Raw genomic sequence first — 17251 nt, forward strand, 5'->3', positions numbered from 1 at the left:
TTTTTGGGGTACTGCAGTTTTTCGCCGTTTCACGGTCGCACGCAATCTGTAAACTGGGCATGTTGGGTATCGTTTTACTCGTTGTAACCTCATCTTTTATATTTCATTTAAAAAATGGGTAATTTGTTGTGTTTTGGGGCATTTAATTAAATTTGTCACTAAATTTTGGGGTTTAATAAGGAGTTGCGCTAATATTGCGCAACATAAAAATTTTCAACTACCACCATTTTATTCTATAGGGTCTTGGCATTCAGAAAATATATAATGTTGGGGGGTTTTACGTCATTTTCAGGCCTAAAATGTGGAATATAACATGGGTGCAAAAAATGAAAAAAGGGCCTCAGTCATGAAGGGGTTAAGGGGCAACTGCAGACTGAGATCCCAACGTCTACAGCCATTGCTTGCTTTGTATATTCATCCATATGAGCTAGAGCTCCCACACCTTAGAAACAGAGTTTCTAATGGCCACACTGCATCGACTTTAAAAGACTTAATAATTTATTCTGGCAAGCTACAAAATACAATTTGTATAAAACCCACTCCTCAGTAACTGCTCAACACTGTATACAAGGTAGAGCCTTCTGTAGGCTGTCATCATCAAAATGCAGCACTGTTACAGCAATGTTTTTGGCCATCTGTTTCAAATAATGTGAAATTCAATAAGACTTCTGCAAGAGTATCAATATATCCCTACCTTGTAATAAAAAGGAAAGCAAGAAAGGTAATTACATTGACCTTCTGTCTAAGGCAAGCTGGCCTAGCTGCAGGCATACTTTCTGTTCTATTTGATTAAACAATTGTTTCAAGAGGACTAAGCCTCCTTACATGAACGCAGCCTCTGGATGAGCCTTGCCTGATTACTACTATGGCAGGTGACATGCAAAGATAACAGCATGACCCTTCCTAAGCACATGACATTGTTAGCTCTTAAAGAAAGCATGGTTATTTGTATTTGCTCTTCCCATGTTTGAAGTCAGGCTATTTTTATGCTGTTGAATTCCCCTCTTAAGAATTCACACCTGCCCCCCCCCCAAGGGCCCCACCCCCCCCCCCCTCTATACAACCCCCTATTCTCTCACCACTCACTGACACTGCACATTTAGTACACACTGTATCACTTCCTTTCAGTACTCACTGCATCCCCAACTCCCTTTTCAGAGCACTTACTGCACCCCCCTTCTCACTGCACCTACACTCCACCTTTTTTCACCACCCAGCGCACCTTTACCCCACTTTCTTCAGCACCCAGCACTCCTGCAGCCCCTCCTTGTCTCACCTCCTACTGCACCTCTTTTTCTCTCACCTCCATCCACGCCTGCTCCCCCCTTTTCTCATCACTAATCTTTCAGCATCCACCCCATCTTCAGCCTCCCTTCTTTCTCCACTTATCGTGCCTGCAGTTAACCTCCCAGTGCCAAGTGTGCCTGCACCCCGCCCTGCATTCCTCTGTCCATCGGTGCATCTGTACTCTGCTCCTCCATATGTTATCTGTGCATGCTCCCACACTTCTGTGACCCCCTCTCCGCAATCAAGGAGGAAGCGCACCTTCCTCCTTGACACCCAATGCCCCTCATCCCTCCCCTTCTTTCTCTCAGCACCATGCCTAATACTCTCCCCCCTCATGCTCTTAGAACCCCAACTTTTCCTCTTCCGGAACAGGCACACTTTCGCTAGTATTAATAAAAACAGAGAAAAATAATTTTAAAAAAAAGTTAAAATATGAGTGCACCATCTGATCTTTGGCAGCTTAGTTTCACTGTTACATACTTTCAATTGACATTTCACATAAAATATTAAAAGTAAAGCATCAATTTCATGATCAACATTATTTACAGTATAAATGAAAATAAGTGATCTGCTTCCCAGGAAAGGTTAAAAACACACCCAGCCGAATAACGTCTCTCCTTGCTTTGGACACTTAACTCATAATATGCTATGAAAGGTTACACAGCGTGTGCTGCCCCTTGTTCCTGATCTTTTACTAAAGGTTGAGTTTTATCAGCAGATTCAGAATGGCTGCCTGGAATGGTTTACACAACAGACAAAGTAATGACAGGTGGCAGCATCCACGGGTGCCGGTTACCATAACAACATGCCAGACTAGTACAGGCTTGGGGCCTATCATGCGAAGAAGAAAATCAGCACGACTCTTCCTAGGCACAAATTGGACACCATGCAAGCCACAGGAAGCCTGGCTTGAAATGCATAATACATTGAGACATATCTCAGGGCTGATTCTTTCAGCCAACAATATCAACAGTTCATACAAACCACTCAGAGATCAAAATACAGAAAACAATCCCAGCAATGCAAAATAAACCAATACTTGTGAAAGCTGTTCTTAATTAGGATATTAAATATGTCATTGACTTGCATGTGCAAAGGTGACTAAAATTCTCCCATTCTTATTTCACTATTCACCTACAGCAGATATTCACAGTAGAAGCAGACACAAGTTTTAAAGCTTATTGTGCTCACATTAACGACAAATAAACTACACATAAAGCAAATTATATTGACAATGGAGTGCAGATTCAGGCTGCAGCTATGCAATCGAGTTTTAGTAGCTCATCAAAGCCACTGAAATTGTTAAGAGTAGCCACCAATTGCTAAACACATGGAATAAATGGCTCCCTATTATGTGAGCTTTACAAGTAGCATGAAATAGGAATTTTTGCATACAATAGTAATATTGTGCAGTCGTGTCACATTCTACTTGTGTAGCTTACAACAAAGGGAGCCATATTTTCTATGTACTCTTAGCAAATGATATCTTATGATATTATGATATTTGACCTTCGCAAAATCTCCAAAATACACCCCTTCCTCACCCATGAAACTGCTAAATTACTCATCCACTCCCTTGTTATCTCTCGTCTTGACTATTGCAACTCCCTCCTCATTGGCCTTCCACTATACAGGCTATCCCCCCTTCAGTCATTAATTTAGCTGCTAGACTCCTCCACCTGACCAACCGCTCAGTGTCTGCATACCCCCTCTGCCAATCCCTGCACTGGCTTCCAATAGCCCAAAGGGTAAAGTTCAAAATATTAACAACTATTTACAAAGCCATCCACAACTCTGCCCCCGAAAGCCCGTCTCCCACTCTGACTGCCTTTAGGCGATCCCTTAAGACTCATCTCTTCAAGGAAGCCTCACTTTATCAAACAAAGCTACCTCCTCATGTATCATTTCCCCCTCCTTTTTAGACTGTAAGCCCTCAGGGGCAGGGCCCTCCTTACCATCATGTTGTTAATTGTATTGTGATTGTAATGTCTTCCTTATATTGTAAAGCGCTGCACAAACTGTTGGCGCTATATAAATCCTGTATAATAATATTAAAGTTGAACTCCAGGATTTTTTTTTATTCTGGTAAAGGAGTTACCTCTAATGATGACAATTCTGGGTCCTGCTTGCTGCTGTACTGTGGGGAGAGGAGGGGCAGGTAAATGTCTCTCCCTGTCCATTCACGCATGTGAACAGAATACAGTTTTTTGTGGGGAATGGACGAGGGGAGAGGAAGGAAAGAGTAATCTAAACGAACCCTGCACTGTACAAGAACCAGAATTATCAGTCACAGTGCTGACAGAAGTATTTGGCATTGGTAAAGCTATCATTGTAACACTGCGCAACAGCGAGCATGATTGGCATCATTAGAGGTAACTCTAAAAGCAGATTAAAAAAAACATTTCCTGGAATTTTTGAGCTACAAAAAACCAAATGATTCATGTAGCCCTAGCCTAATAACATAACATTTCTAAGTGGGTATGTATTTACTATTCCCCTCAGGTTATAGATTGTATAACAGTAATTACAGCAGGGCAAGCTCTATCTGTTAATAGAACCGAATTATAATTTTTATTTGTAGTTTCAGTTTCTAAACTCTGATTTTTCAAGGCTTAATATAGTCTCTATGAAAAGATTTCACACAAGAGAACAAATGAATAGACATATCTACAATGTAAGAAATAAAGTGATAAAAACCGGCACAGAAAGTTGGACCAATATCTTACGCTAAAACACTGTCACCATGCCACACCACCATCTGGCTCCAATGGGCATTAGTGGTGCACACATGCTGAAATATTCATTACGAATACAGAAGGAATGATGAAGACTGTTTGAGTTTGAAAATCTCTGTGCAGCAAAAGGTGCTTCTGGCTGCTGCACTAAGGGCATTACTTACAAAGATCAAGCTGTATATGACCGCCCTAAGTAATCAACACTTTTTGTAAAAATAATATTGTATGTAGCTGTCTTGGAAGAAAAGGCTTTATCTGCCAAGTTGAATATTTTCAGCTGCTATGTTGTTCACTTGAGATAAAGGAACATACCAGGTTCCTTTCGTGCCAATAGAAATCCACTTTCCTTGGCTAAGAAAGACAATGTTTTCGTTTCAGTGCACAGAAACTATTTGGCAAGTGGACTTATGCTGATCATAAAACAACACATAAAAGGGAGACATGTTGCTTTAGGGTTTGTGTGTGCATTAGATGGGTTTTGCATTTCCATACAAGTCTATGGGAATGCAAAACCTGCTTGAAGCAGGTCAACTGCAGGTCAAATACACCTGTCATATTTTAAATGATCGCAGACTGATCAACACAAGCCCAAAGCCTGCTGATACAGGCCCAAAATCTGACTGGCAGATGATTGTGTATGAACATTTAGCTATACATATCAAGTGTACCTGTTGATACATAATGTGTGTTGGTTCCTGTTTTAACTCATATTATAGCACGTGTTGGCATGTGTTTCCATTGATTTAAATTGAAAATGCATCTGCAAAACAGACAAGTGTGGTTCTGGTCATAAGAGCAGATAAATGGGCGAGAAATGGTATTTAACATAAATGTTGTTTTTCTAGCTCGGAAAGGGTCAGATGGTGCTATACTTTCAAACAACTACTGTGATTTCTGCCTCGGAGACTCAACCATGAACAAGAAGAGTGGACAACCTGAAGAGCTTGTATCCTGTGCTGACTGTGGACGTTCTGGTAGGTCATTCCTCTTTGTTTCGAATCTCTGCTAAAAGATTTGCAATGCATGGAATTGTGCCTGCATTTGAAAACAAGTAAATGCATAAAATGGTCAAAAGAACTCAAAAGTTGTTTAGGTAAGGCTGCTTTAAAGTCTTTTGAGATGCAGAGCAAATATTACAGAGACCTGAAACCTAGGTTCCCGGAAGACAAAAGCTTAGGTTATTTTTTATGTTCCCGTATTGAGTTGCTTATGGATAAATCTGATTAGTGAATAATATGCACCATAAAATATTCCTACGAGACACTCCAATAGCTACAGAAAAAAAAGACAGACGGTTGGCTCTTTTACCCAACATAAGGGGTTTCTAGATCATAGTTTTTCATCTACAGTATATGTCCACACAGAGCCCTGACGTAAGCTGGTAGTTGCATGTACTTTCAGGTATATAATTTGCCCCAAAAATGATGTGTACCATTTAATAATTCCCATGGAGCCATAAATTGCAGCAATTCAATTGCTATTTTTTGTATTTGTTACTGTTCGTATCATTTGGTGCATATATTTTTAGCAGCATCTTTTTGTACTTTTGTGTACACAAAACAATACAGCTAGCAAAACACTTTACAATCTGATCACAAAGTCCCCTGACATCATGTTAAAATGTCCAATCAGCCTGATCTAGTAATATGTTTATTCTGCTGAACTGGAGCACACTGGCTGTGCAGTGTATTTATTCAACAAACATTTATTCCAGTCCTTTAAAAGCATTTATGATCATATTAAAATGGTCAAATAGTACCTCTGCAGTATAAAATATAAAGTGAATAAAAAAAATAATAATAATTTGCATTTATGAGCCTGCAGCCAACTATGTCCACAGGTCACACAAGTTAAACGTCAATTTGTAAACGTGTGGCCCACTTTTCATCTGTGTATGCATTGCCACTGTGAAAGCATGTCCTCAAAGTGGAATATACAAATAGTTCTTGAGTCGTTGACAAGGGGAGGGGGCCCAAGTAATTCATGATGCCAGCGGATTTGTGATCTAAAATGCATGTGATCAAACCATGTTCTATATTCCACACCATTAAATGAATAACAGTTTCTTGCAATACATTTATTTATAAACCTGGCTCTGTGATGTATGCTGTAAAAATTTTCAGAAAATTGGGCGGAATTTTTAGCCAAATTCTAGAAACAGGAAATGTATGTGCAAAAACAAAAAGTGGAATCCACATTAATCTTACTTCACTTGGAAAGGTATTCTCTACTGGTCAAATCATTCTTGGGGAAATTGGACAGGAGTGAATGCAACTTTAAGACAGGATAGTGCTTGCAAAGAGGTGCCAATCAGTTTATACTAATGTAATGGCTACTTGGAATTAGAGCTGCAGCTAACGATTATTTTCAAAATCGATTAGTTAGCCGATTATTGAGTTCGATTAATCGGTTAATCGGATAAACAATAATTTAAAGTTTAAAAAATGGCTCCAGTGATGGGACTACTAGTTTGTATTGAGGTTGTAGTCCATCACAGGAGCAAGCTTGGAGCGGTGGAAGTAAAAAATAAAAAAGATAGTGTGGTGTGCAATATAGTGAAATGGAAAGTGTAAAATTATAGAGCAATGAATGCAGAATGGCACCGGCTATAGAGGACTACAAAACCCAGCAATACATTATACAGCACAATGCAGAATACCACCAGCTATAGAGGAATACAACAAATCCCAGCAATAGTACATTATAGCTGGCGGCATTCTGCATTGCGCTGTATAATGTACTATTGCTGGGTTTTGTAGTCCTCTATAGCTGGTGGTATTCAGCATTGCACCACTGTATAATGTATTATTGCTGGGATTTGTAGTCCTCTATACAGCGCAAAGCGGAATATCACCAGCTATAGAAGAGTACAACAAATCCCAGCAATACATTATACATACAGTGTATAATGTATTGCTAGGATTTGTATTCCTATGTATAATATACAGCACAATGTACCATCAGCTATAGAGGAATACAAATCCCAGCAATGCATTATAGAGCACCATGTGGGGGGGAAGTGCAGGCTTACCTGAGCAGTCTTCCAGCAACTTGCTTCTGAGATCGGACCTGTCTATCGGCGGCTGTCATCACCCCACACCTGCTCCTCCTTACTACATCTCCCCACGTCCCTGTGCCGATCATGGATGTGGGGGGTGATAAGTGTGAGGCGGAGAGGAGGCGCGGCGTGTGGAGCGTGGATTGGGCGGGTCTGGCAGCAGTGAGCGTGAGGTGGGGAGGAGGTGCGGCGCACAGCGTGTGGAGCTGTGAACAGGGCCAACTGGTCGGAAGCCGATTATAATCGATTATTGAAAAAGTTGACAACTTTTTCAATAATCGATTATAATCGATTATGTCGATTAGTTGTTGCAGCCCTACTTGGAATGTCTGTGCTTAATATTATTATTGCAATATCATAGTATTTCTTGTACAGCAGCCATGCATATTTAATTAACAGAGGACATAATTCTCAACAAGATTATATTGATTTGTATATGCCTTTAAGCTTTGGTGTGTTTAGTTACCATTTGCTGTCAAGCTGATGCAAGTACTTAGGCTGGATAATGTCTTTTGGTTAAACCATGTTCCCTTCAAGCTCACTGATTATCATATTTTAGCAAAGTTTGCATACAGTTAAGGAAATGCTTCCATGTTGGTATATACAGTGGTAATGCAATGGTCCGTGAGCAGTTTACAAACAATACAATACCTGTGCTTGGCGTTCTTTCAAAGTGAATTTTATGAAAATAACCCCTTTGCTGCCAATCTGTATATATGGTTGATTCATTTTAACCTCTGAATATGAATGCTTTTTTTTTGCATCTTATTTTGTCTTGGTGTGTGGCTGTGCTAGTAAATATGCATTGATTTCTGAATGTATGTTACTTAACCTTTGTGCTGATATATTCATCATACATGTCAGCTCATTTGGGAAGAGAAAGCAGAAAGGAGGAGATGAGCAACGCAGAGGACTTGTTCGGTTCCACTTCAGAAAGCGACACTTCTACGTTTCATGGCTTTGACGAGGATGACTGGGAGGAGCCTTCCTCTGTCCAAGCCAAAAACTCCCCTACTGCTGAGGACCGGGGAGACTGCTAAAGAGAGTTATCCGGATGAACCTATCTCCTTCCAGTTACTTCCAATCCTGTTAACTTAATTTTTGTCATTTAATTTTGCCCTACCCCTGGTCTTTCTTCTGCATTTACAAAGCACAACTGGATGTTTTATTTTTATTTTTTCTGAGCTTGATTAAAATGAAAACTGTGGCTTACAATTTTTTTCTCTACTTTGCAATAAGAAGAATTTCCAGTATTAGCAACGCTCAGCTGGCTTAAAGGCCACGTGTGATTGACAACTGAATTTCCATAATACTGGTTCTTAAATATTACAACAAAAATAGAAGGCAGCAAAACACTGGAAGTCTACTTTAATTCTGTCTGCGACCCTAATTACCTCACTGACAGAAGACTTGCGATCAATGATGGTTTCTACGACTAATCAGATTTTGCACCCATTGTATGGAAAAAGCCTGACTTTAAAGAGAACACTGTACAAGGAGCAAGTTCCTCCTTATTTTCCTTCACCCGATCTTCTGCATAAGGTCAGAAGGTGTTTAGGTAGAGAACAAGCATAAAAGGGCAAATGGGATAAATACCTCAGTCTTGCTTTTCCTTCTTCAATGGTTTATATATGCTATTTATTTTTGTGGCTGAAAGGACTCCCTGATGTCTAAAAGGCACCTTTTTGTCTTCTTTATTAATACCACCTACTAGAAGATACCAAAGCAGTACCCGTTATTGGTCCACAGGGCAACGGAAATGAGACCAAACTATCGTCAAACCTGCTGAGCTGAAATCAGGCTGAACTGCAGCAGGATAAGTTAAGGTATGCTACCAGCACGTTTCATTCCCATCATACTGCTCAGTAACTTGCTGAGCCATGTCAGGGCTTCATTAAATCTTTTTACACATCACGCTTTCAAAGTGGGATTTATAAAAAATAAAAGTCATTGCAGGAAGTGATACCCACTAAGTCTAAAGAGAGAAATAAGGGATTTAAACCAATTTATGTAAATGACTTTTAAGACTGTGCTCATCATGTTGAACATCTACAAAACTACCCATCACACATAATCATCAATTCTTTCTGAATTATTTTCACCCCTACATTTATTGGAATCTACACGACAGGTCATATTAGCAACTTACAACCTTGTCCCACCACCTGCTATTACCCACTATGAACAGAAACAAACGATTAGGTTGAAGATTAGAACCCCGGGTTAATCAGCAAAAGAATATTCTACAATACAGTGTTATACAATAACAGATAGAAAGAGCTCTTTATTGTAACCCCACCTATTGATGACATGAGAGAGTTGAATCTCCTCCTTCGCAGCCACTGTTGATTCTACTCATAAGAAATCACTGGTTTGACAACTGATAGGTAGCCCAGCTCTCCCTAATCTAGTTCACAGTGGGATCTTATCTATCAAAGTGTTTAAAATAAGAACTGTCTACTTTGCATTACAGTAACCAAAGCTTTAAATCAATATGACTGCTAAAAATACAGAGAGTGCTACATTTTAGACATTCTGATAAATAAGAACCCATGTATCTATTGCTGAAATGTGGGATATGAAAACCCAAACCTTTAACAAAACTGAAAATATTTGTTTTACTGGTTCCTCATAATGCATTACCTACAACCAAACTAAGAGCAGTAGCCCTAGTTATACCATAATACTTTTACTGTGAATTGTTTAATGTCTTTATCCATGAATAATAAACAGATTAAGACGATTGTATTGTAATGTCGTTTGTGACTCTGAAAACATGAAAATAGTCAAACATTATGTAATTTGTAAAGATTGACATTCTAAAAAACAGGATTTTTGTCTTACCTGTAAAATCCATTTCTTGGAGTACATCACAGGACACAGGGAATTCATTTTGGAACCAACGGTTTACACAGCTTCATTCAGGTGACAGGACACTGGCAAACCAAAGCTGTTAGCACAGCCCTGCCTATCCCCTCCCACTCCCAGCCTGTCTCAGTTTTGTAGCAAGCAGTACAAGAGCGGATCACAGGGAGTTCGTTCTTAATTGGATGGGCTATTCTTCACTGTTTGGATGTAGATCAGGCTGTTTGTATATATCTTTCTTCTACTGCTTCCATCCACAAGTCTGACTCCCTCTTCGTCATTTCTGAGGGTCCTTGTATGGAGCAGCCAGCTTCTCATTCCATTATCGCTAGGTTGATTTGGTATACTATCACTCAGACCTTTGAGTTGAAGGGTAACGTTACCCTCTTTTCTGGTCAAGCCTCACTCTACTAGGAGCCTTAGTACTTCTTGGGTCTTCCAGCATCAGGCTTCCTTATCCCAAATCTGTAAGGATGCCACCTGTTCCTTTCACACTTTTGCCAGGTGGACGTTCAGGTTTCTGCAGATGCTAGCTTTGGCCATGAGGTTCTTCAGGTACACTCTGAATTGAGTGTCCCCTTCTATTATACTTCTCTGTTGGGACCCTTCACTCTGTTTGTGTTCCACTCTTGTACTGCTTGCTACAAAACTGAGGCAGGCTGGGAGTGAGAGGATTAGTAACAGCTTTTGCTTGCCAGTGTCCAGTAGGGCTGCAACCAACTAATCGTTTATGAGAATAGTTGTCAACTATTCTCATTATCGATTAGTTGGTTGGATCCCCTAGCTCTCTCCTCCACGCTGGATGGAGGGCACAGCAAGCAGTTGGTGGGTGCAATAGCCAGACTGCTATTGCAATTTAAAAATGGCCAATAGCAGGCTGGCTATTGCAGCAGCCCCACTACCTGCTGTATTTGCATTCAGCTGGTGTCTGTGGAATCTTGCCAATGGCAGCTGTCATTCCCTGGCTGAAGCTATTCAAGCGCCATGTGCTTACAATACAATTATTTAAAATAAAATTATAGAAGGTGGGAAAAAAGTCATTTTTGGTTTCGGCCTGACAAATTCTGCTGCGGGAGGTGCGTTACAATGCCATTCATTTAAATGGCACCCCATTCACAGTGTAATTGCCCACACTTGAACGCATGGTACCACAATGCTGTGCGTTCCAGTGTAGTGCAATTGCAAAATATTGTATATGCAGTTTTATTCTGAAGTAAACTTTGTGTTTGTAACACTGCATTTGTGTATTTCATTTTAAATTAAGGATGGTATTTTTTTATCCGATTAATCGAAAAAATAAATCGACCAACTAATCAATTATGAAAATAATAGTCAGTTGCAGCCCTAGTGTCCAGTCACCTGAAGGTAGTTGCATAGCCCATTGGTTTCAGAATTAACTCCCTGTGTCCTGTGATGTACAAGGAAGAAAAAGTTGCATTTTAGAATTAAATGTTGTGAAAGTAATGATTACCGACATGGCATAAAACAGCCATCCAGTCTATGACTCATAAGCTTAGACCCATCCCCCAATTTTGTATGGCATCCCTAAGGACAGATCTGTAGTAGCCTGGACCTGTCAGCCTGTGCCTCCCCCAGGTCTGCATTGGTAAAAGAGAAAAAAATGATACAAGTTTATCCATACAGAAATTAAATATATGATCCATGCAAAAACTGTGGGAGGAGCATGCTGACTTACCAGTTGTTGGCTTCCGAACTAACAGATTTTTAGCTGCACTAGAGAAGACCTATGTTCTTGCATGTTATATGCATGGAAAACTGTTGAAGCATATCTCCTATAATGCAGGAAATGGCTTTACATTTTACAGTGAGGGAAACTGGGATCATATAGAATAGATGGCTTTAGCCAACTACATGAGATACCATGCTATCAAACATGCTACTTGTTCACTTGCTAGCAAATGCCTAATTTATAACACAATTACTTTAAAGTGTGACAAATGGAGTCACAGAAAGTGGTAAAGCCACACAGTGGTATGGGATTAAAGAAGGTCAATTCACCCAAAAATGGTATCAGTTATATGAATGTTCTGAAGGGCTGAGCCACACACTGGCAACTGTTAATGCTTCAGCAAACCAAATGTCATCCAGTTTGTTAAGATGTACTCTAAAACCTGCTGCAATACATAGGAAATCCATCATAACCTTTTCTGTTGACTTCCCATGGAAGGATACTTATACTGTCCTCAAACCAGCAAAGACCAGGAACTTCTGCCAGGCAGAAAATCTTTTCCTGATTATTTCTAACACAGTGCCCCATGCATGCCCCCCTCCCCTCCTGGACATATTACACGCTATTAGGGTGGAGATACATAAGCAAACACCTACTATCCAACACACATGCCAGGGGAATAATGTGATGATCTGTAATGGTTTTTTAATCTGTCACCTACAGAATGGGCTGCACATATCCAGGGATACACTCTGTTTTGGTTGGATTGGGTAGGAAGGAGGGGGGAAGAGTATGTATGTATGTCAAGAACGATCTGAAAGTGAATGTAAGAGATGACATCACTAACAAGATTTGTCACAGTGTGGAGTCCGTATGGCTGGAGATGCAAATGAATGGGAAAAAAAAAGGTAAATTACTGGTAGGTATATGCTATAGGCCCCCTAACATAAGTCAAAAGGAGGAAATTCAGCCTCTCACAGAAAACAATGGCGGGAAGCAGGTCAATGTTATTATTATGGGGCATTTTAATGATCCTGATATTGATTGGAATGGAACCACACACTCAATTAAGGCTCGCCATTTCTTGAATCTATTGCAGGAAAATGTCATGGGTCAAATAGCAGAAGCCCCAACTAGAAAAAAATGCTCTGTTGGATTTACTAATTTTAAATAACACCAAGCTGATCGCAGACATGGAAAATAGGGAAACAAGTTTACAAAATAAATTATAGTTTATACATCATTAGATATCAAAACATTAATTTTGTTATGTTTGCGGTAGATTGGAAGAAATAGAGACATGTTGGTATGACAAGAACATTAAACTTCAAAAAAGGCTAACTTTAAGAAGCTTCACTCATTATATTATACTAATTGGGACCAAATGTTCTTAGCTAAGAATATGGAGGACAAGTGGGAGAGTTTTAAAGGACAACAATGGCATTCACCAGTGCATGCCATTAGGTAAGAAATATAAAAGAACAAAAGTTTAATACTATTATTAAACATTTCATAATTCTAGGGTATGAAGACATATAAATGAGAAAAGAATGACCTTTAAAAAATATAAGATGGAAGGCTCTTTATCAGCATTTCTGTACTACAAGGAATGCAGCAACAAAAATGTAATCAGGCAGCTAAGATAGAAAAATAGATTTTTACAGAAAGTATAAGAAACCCCAAAAATTCATAAAATATATCAGTAGTAAAAAGTTAAGCACAGAACATGTAGGTTCCATAGTATATGAACAGGAAGAATGTTACAAGTGACAGGGAGAATACATTCTTCTCTTCAGGTTATACAGGCGAAATATATGGGTTTAACAAACATAAAAGTCATAACAATACTAATAATGTACTGACAGAATTGCAGGTTAAAAAAAAGAAACGTGAAAAACTAAATGGGAACAAATCTCCAGGACCAGATGGCTTACACCCTCAAGTTCTCAAAGAATTAAGTCAAGACCATTGTTCCAAATTTTTAAGGACAGCTTAAAGAGGAACTATGAGGTGAGTGATTTCCACTCATCCTCATAGTTAGAGCGACCTGTGACAAAGAAGCTGTCACAGGTCGGCTTTATTGATCGGGAAGTGAGCAGAAGCATCCAGCTGATCCGCTCACTTCCCGATCGTCTCCCTGCAGTGAGAGGTGACTGTCAGTCACTGCTCCCCACTGGGATTCCCCCCCTCCCCACTCCGATTCTCCAGTGCTGAGTGGAGGAACGAACAGCGGGAGGGCACAGCTGGCTCTGCCTTTAGATAGGCAGAGCCAGCTGTCACTCACGCAGCTGGGTGAATCTCAACAGTATTGTCGGGATCCATCCCGGCTGCAGGCAATAGCTCGCTATATACTGAGCTTTGGGTCATGGGAGGAGGTTAGTATATGTCCACCCCTGACCCTAAAGAGAACTATGGGGAAAAACACTTACCCCATAGTTCTCTTTTAATGACTGGAATCGTACCAAATGATTGATGAAATGCAAATGTACCTAAAAGGGTACCAAAAGGGGTAGGGATGTACACCAGGTAACTACAGACCAGTCAGCCTAACATCAGTAATATGCAAGGTATTGGAAGGAATGGTAAGGGACTATATTCAAGAATTTGCCTGTGAAGATGGTATCATAAATAAAAAACGGCATGGATTTTTGCACAACAGTTCTTCTCAGGAAGTGAGCAGAAATTTAGATAGAGGTGGACCAGTGAGTATAGTTCAGCTGGATTTTGCTAAAGCATTTGATACAGTACCCCCCAATCGCTTAATTATTGGCACTGAGGAAATTGTATGTACATGGGTACAAAACTGGTTGCAGAAACCAATCCAAAAGGTGGTGATAAATGGCTAATTTTCTGCATGATCTAAGATTGTGAGCCGAGTACCCCAGGGTTCGGTCCTAGAGCCAATTCTGTTTATCTTGTTCATAAATTATATAGAGGTTGGAATGAATAGCTTAATCTTAAGTGTTTGTGGAGGATACCAAGCTTTGTGGTGCAATAATTTCACAACAGGATATAGATTCAATACAAGACCTTGATGAAATTAATAAGGGGGATGGAGGACCTAAGTTATGAAGAACTACAGAAATTGAACGCGTTCTCCCTGGAGAACAGGTGCTTAAGAGGGGATATGGCAAAACAAATATGACAACTGCACAAATCAATTTTCTGGGGATAAGATCACAATATGCAAATCTATTAACCAGTTGACATCCGCGGTGTTAAACCCCCTTCCCTTCCAGGCCATTTTTCAGTATTCAGCGCTGCGGTACTTTGACACGTCTTTTCTGCCCGTAGAAAAAAAATGCCGACACGAAGCCACAACATTAAGTGGGATGAGAAGCACTTTAATCGTAAACTGCGTAAAGGCTTTTTCTTAACTGTCAGAGCAGTAAAAATGTGGAACTCCCTTCCATAGTTAGTGGTATTAGCTGAGTGTAGAGAAGTTCAAAAAACATTTAGAGGAGTTTCTCAGCTCACAAAATATACAGGAGTATAGATGTTCATAATGACATGCACGCACGCACATATTTAGGTTGAATTAGATGGACATGCGTCTTTTTTTCAACCTTACAAACTATGTACAATTTGGGCATTGTAGTTTTTTGCTGTTTCACAAGCGCACATGATTTACCCACCAGAAAAAACAATATCACTTGTTCTAAACATCAAGGAATTATATATAAGTGTGGAAGCCTGAAGCAAAGATCTTACCACCAAAGTACATGACATCTTTAAGAAACTTTTAGGCGATTTACTCAGCATTTACCCAATATTGAACTATGAATTTGTGTGTACCATTTATAGCAGTAGTTGTCATCTTATGCGTTTCGGGTGCTCAACGGTGGCTCCTGATATCACCAAAGGGCTGCACATCATGTTCACTATATATAAGGCGAGAGAGGACTTTCAGAAACTGCAGACATACTAGAGACACATGATGGCCAGAGACTAGGGACATGCTTGAGGTGTGGTTGGAGACTGGGGGACATGCTCCAGAAGATAGTGAACTGGGCATGCGTTACATGAGGATAGTAGAATAAAGTAATGCTTTTACTCCTGCTGGAGCCAAGGGCCACAGGTTGGGCACCAGGGATCTCTTCAGTTGAGCACTCACGTGACAACTGGGTTTCTAAGAAATATATGATAAAGCACACCTGTTGCACTTATGAGTTGGATATGTTTTAAATATGCTGCCAGAAAAGCTTTCACATTTTTTTCAAATTATTATTATACAGAAACAATCTCACTTGAGGTTATCGCTCAAGTAACAAGTATAATGGAATCCATAGATATGCAACAGAGCACATTTCTGGTATTAATAAGAAATATATGTTTTAGAAAAAAGCTCCAGGCAAACAGAAAATAATTTTTTGAAATAAATATATGTTTACAGTTTCACTTGCCAATGCCTTTCTAATTCCCTATATGTTATGTAATTTACACACATATACTACAATGAACAGTCATGACCTACTTCGTTCCTGGTTGAACAATTCAGCATCCCGTGTCACCTCTGGTGTATTAACTGGACAATAACGCAGTATTTTTGCCTTTGTAACATTAGCAAAGACATGATCCAGGAACCAGTAAAGTCAAGCCAGCCTAAAGTGTTCTTTTTGGCTGTGTATAGGCCAAGGCATGTAAATTACAAGCTAGGCAGTACAGATTTACAAACCCTTTGTAAGGTAAAGAGTAAACATATATTAACTATGTACTTATACATCTGCCTGGTAGGTGTTAGTATTTTGGAATGTGCCATTCACATCCAATAGCAATAAAGCACACCAACACACTTAACGTGCATTACAGTCATAACCATTGTGTGATTGGGGTGAATGGGCCACTACTGTCTGACTTCTTTTTTTTAAGAGATTGAACTCACTTTCTTGCCAACAGATGTAAAGGTACATCTCCCCCTAGAGATTAATACATTGATTGGCATCAACTGAATAAAGTAGGAAGCTGTGAGTTTTAGCCAACTTAATCTACCATTTGATTTCTAACCTAACCTAACCTCCAATAAATTAAAATGTTAGAAAATGTAAAAAGGAGGAAGAGATGCAGTGCAGGACAGGAATGCAAGAGTCTTATGATTGTTACAACAGCTAGAAAAAAGTTAGTGAATAGGGTCAGAATATTTAGAATACAGTTAACTTAGAAAATAACTTACATTATTAGCTCACTAACACCAGTGACAATTCTTCCTCTGTTGCAGCTGGGGACACTACCAGTGTTTTCAGGTGTGGAGGAGTATGTGACAGTGCTCAGGCCAAGCAGCCAATCTCTAGGCCCCAGCCCTGTACAATCAAGGAAGTGACATCAACACTTCACTAAGGTCGTCCTCATTGAGAAATACAGAGCGGCTGTGACACAGTAGCGTTGGGGGTGCCTATTTCAAAGACACAGTCACTCCATCCTACATGGGCAAGGCAACAGTGAACATAGAAGGGGGCATGGGAATACACTTTTAGCTTGTTATGGGGAATCCAGCCAGTGGGCCAGGCGGGTTGTCCTTAGTGGAAGAGAAAGACTTCCCCTTAATCTAGCGTCATAAAGCAGCTGAGCTGATAGTCCACTTGATTTGACACCTACAGCCCCATACAGAGTTATCAAAAC

General features: G+C 39.9%; 1 protein-coding gene across 5 annotated transcripts in view; it reads left to right on the plus strand.

The window, feature by feature from the left end:
* DPF3 (double PHD fingers 3) overlaps positions 1-17251 on the plus strand; it is a 163677-nt gene that overhangs the window by 144196 nt on the left and 2230 nt on the right. For 2 of the 5 annotated variants that reach the window (XM_018561644.1, XM_018561646.1), the window contains 2 exons: positions 4868-4996; positions 7945-8886. In XM_018561644.1, the coding sequence (XP_018417146.1) occupies positions 4868-4996; positions 7945-8120 (305 nt within the window). In that variant the 3' untranslated portion in view covers positions 8121-8886. Of the gene's footprint in view, positions 1-4867; positions 4997-7944; positions 8907-17251 lie in introns of those variants that run through there. The other 3 variants (XM_018561647.1, XM_018561648.1, XM_018561649.1) reach the window with 3 other exon arrangements.

The sequence above is a fragment of the Nanorana parkeri genome, unplaced genomic scaffold (assembly GCF_000935625.1).
Source record: "Nanorana parkeri isolate BGI_ZX_2015 unplaced genomic scaffold, ASM93562v1 scaffold535, whole genome shotgun sequence".
NCBI lineage: Eukaryota > Metazoa > Chordata > Amphibia > Anura > Dicroglossidae > Nanorana > Nanorana parkeri.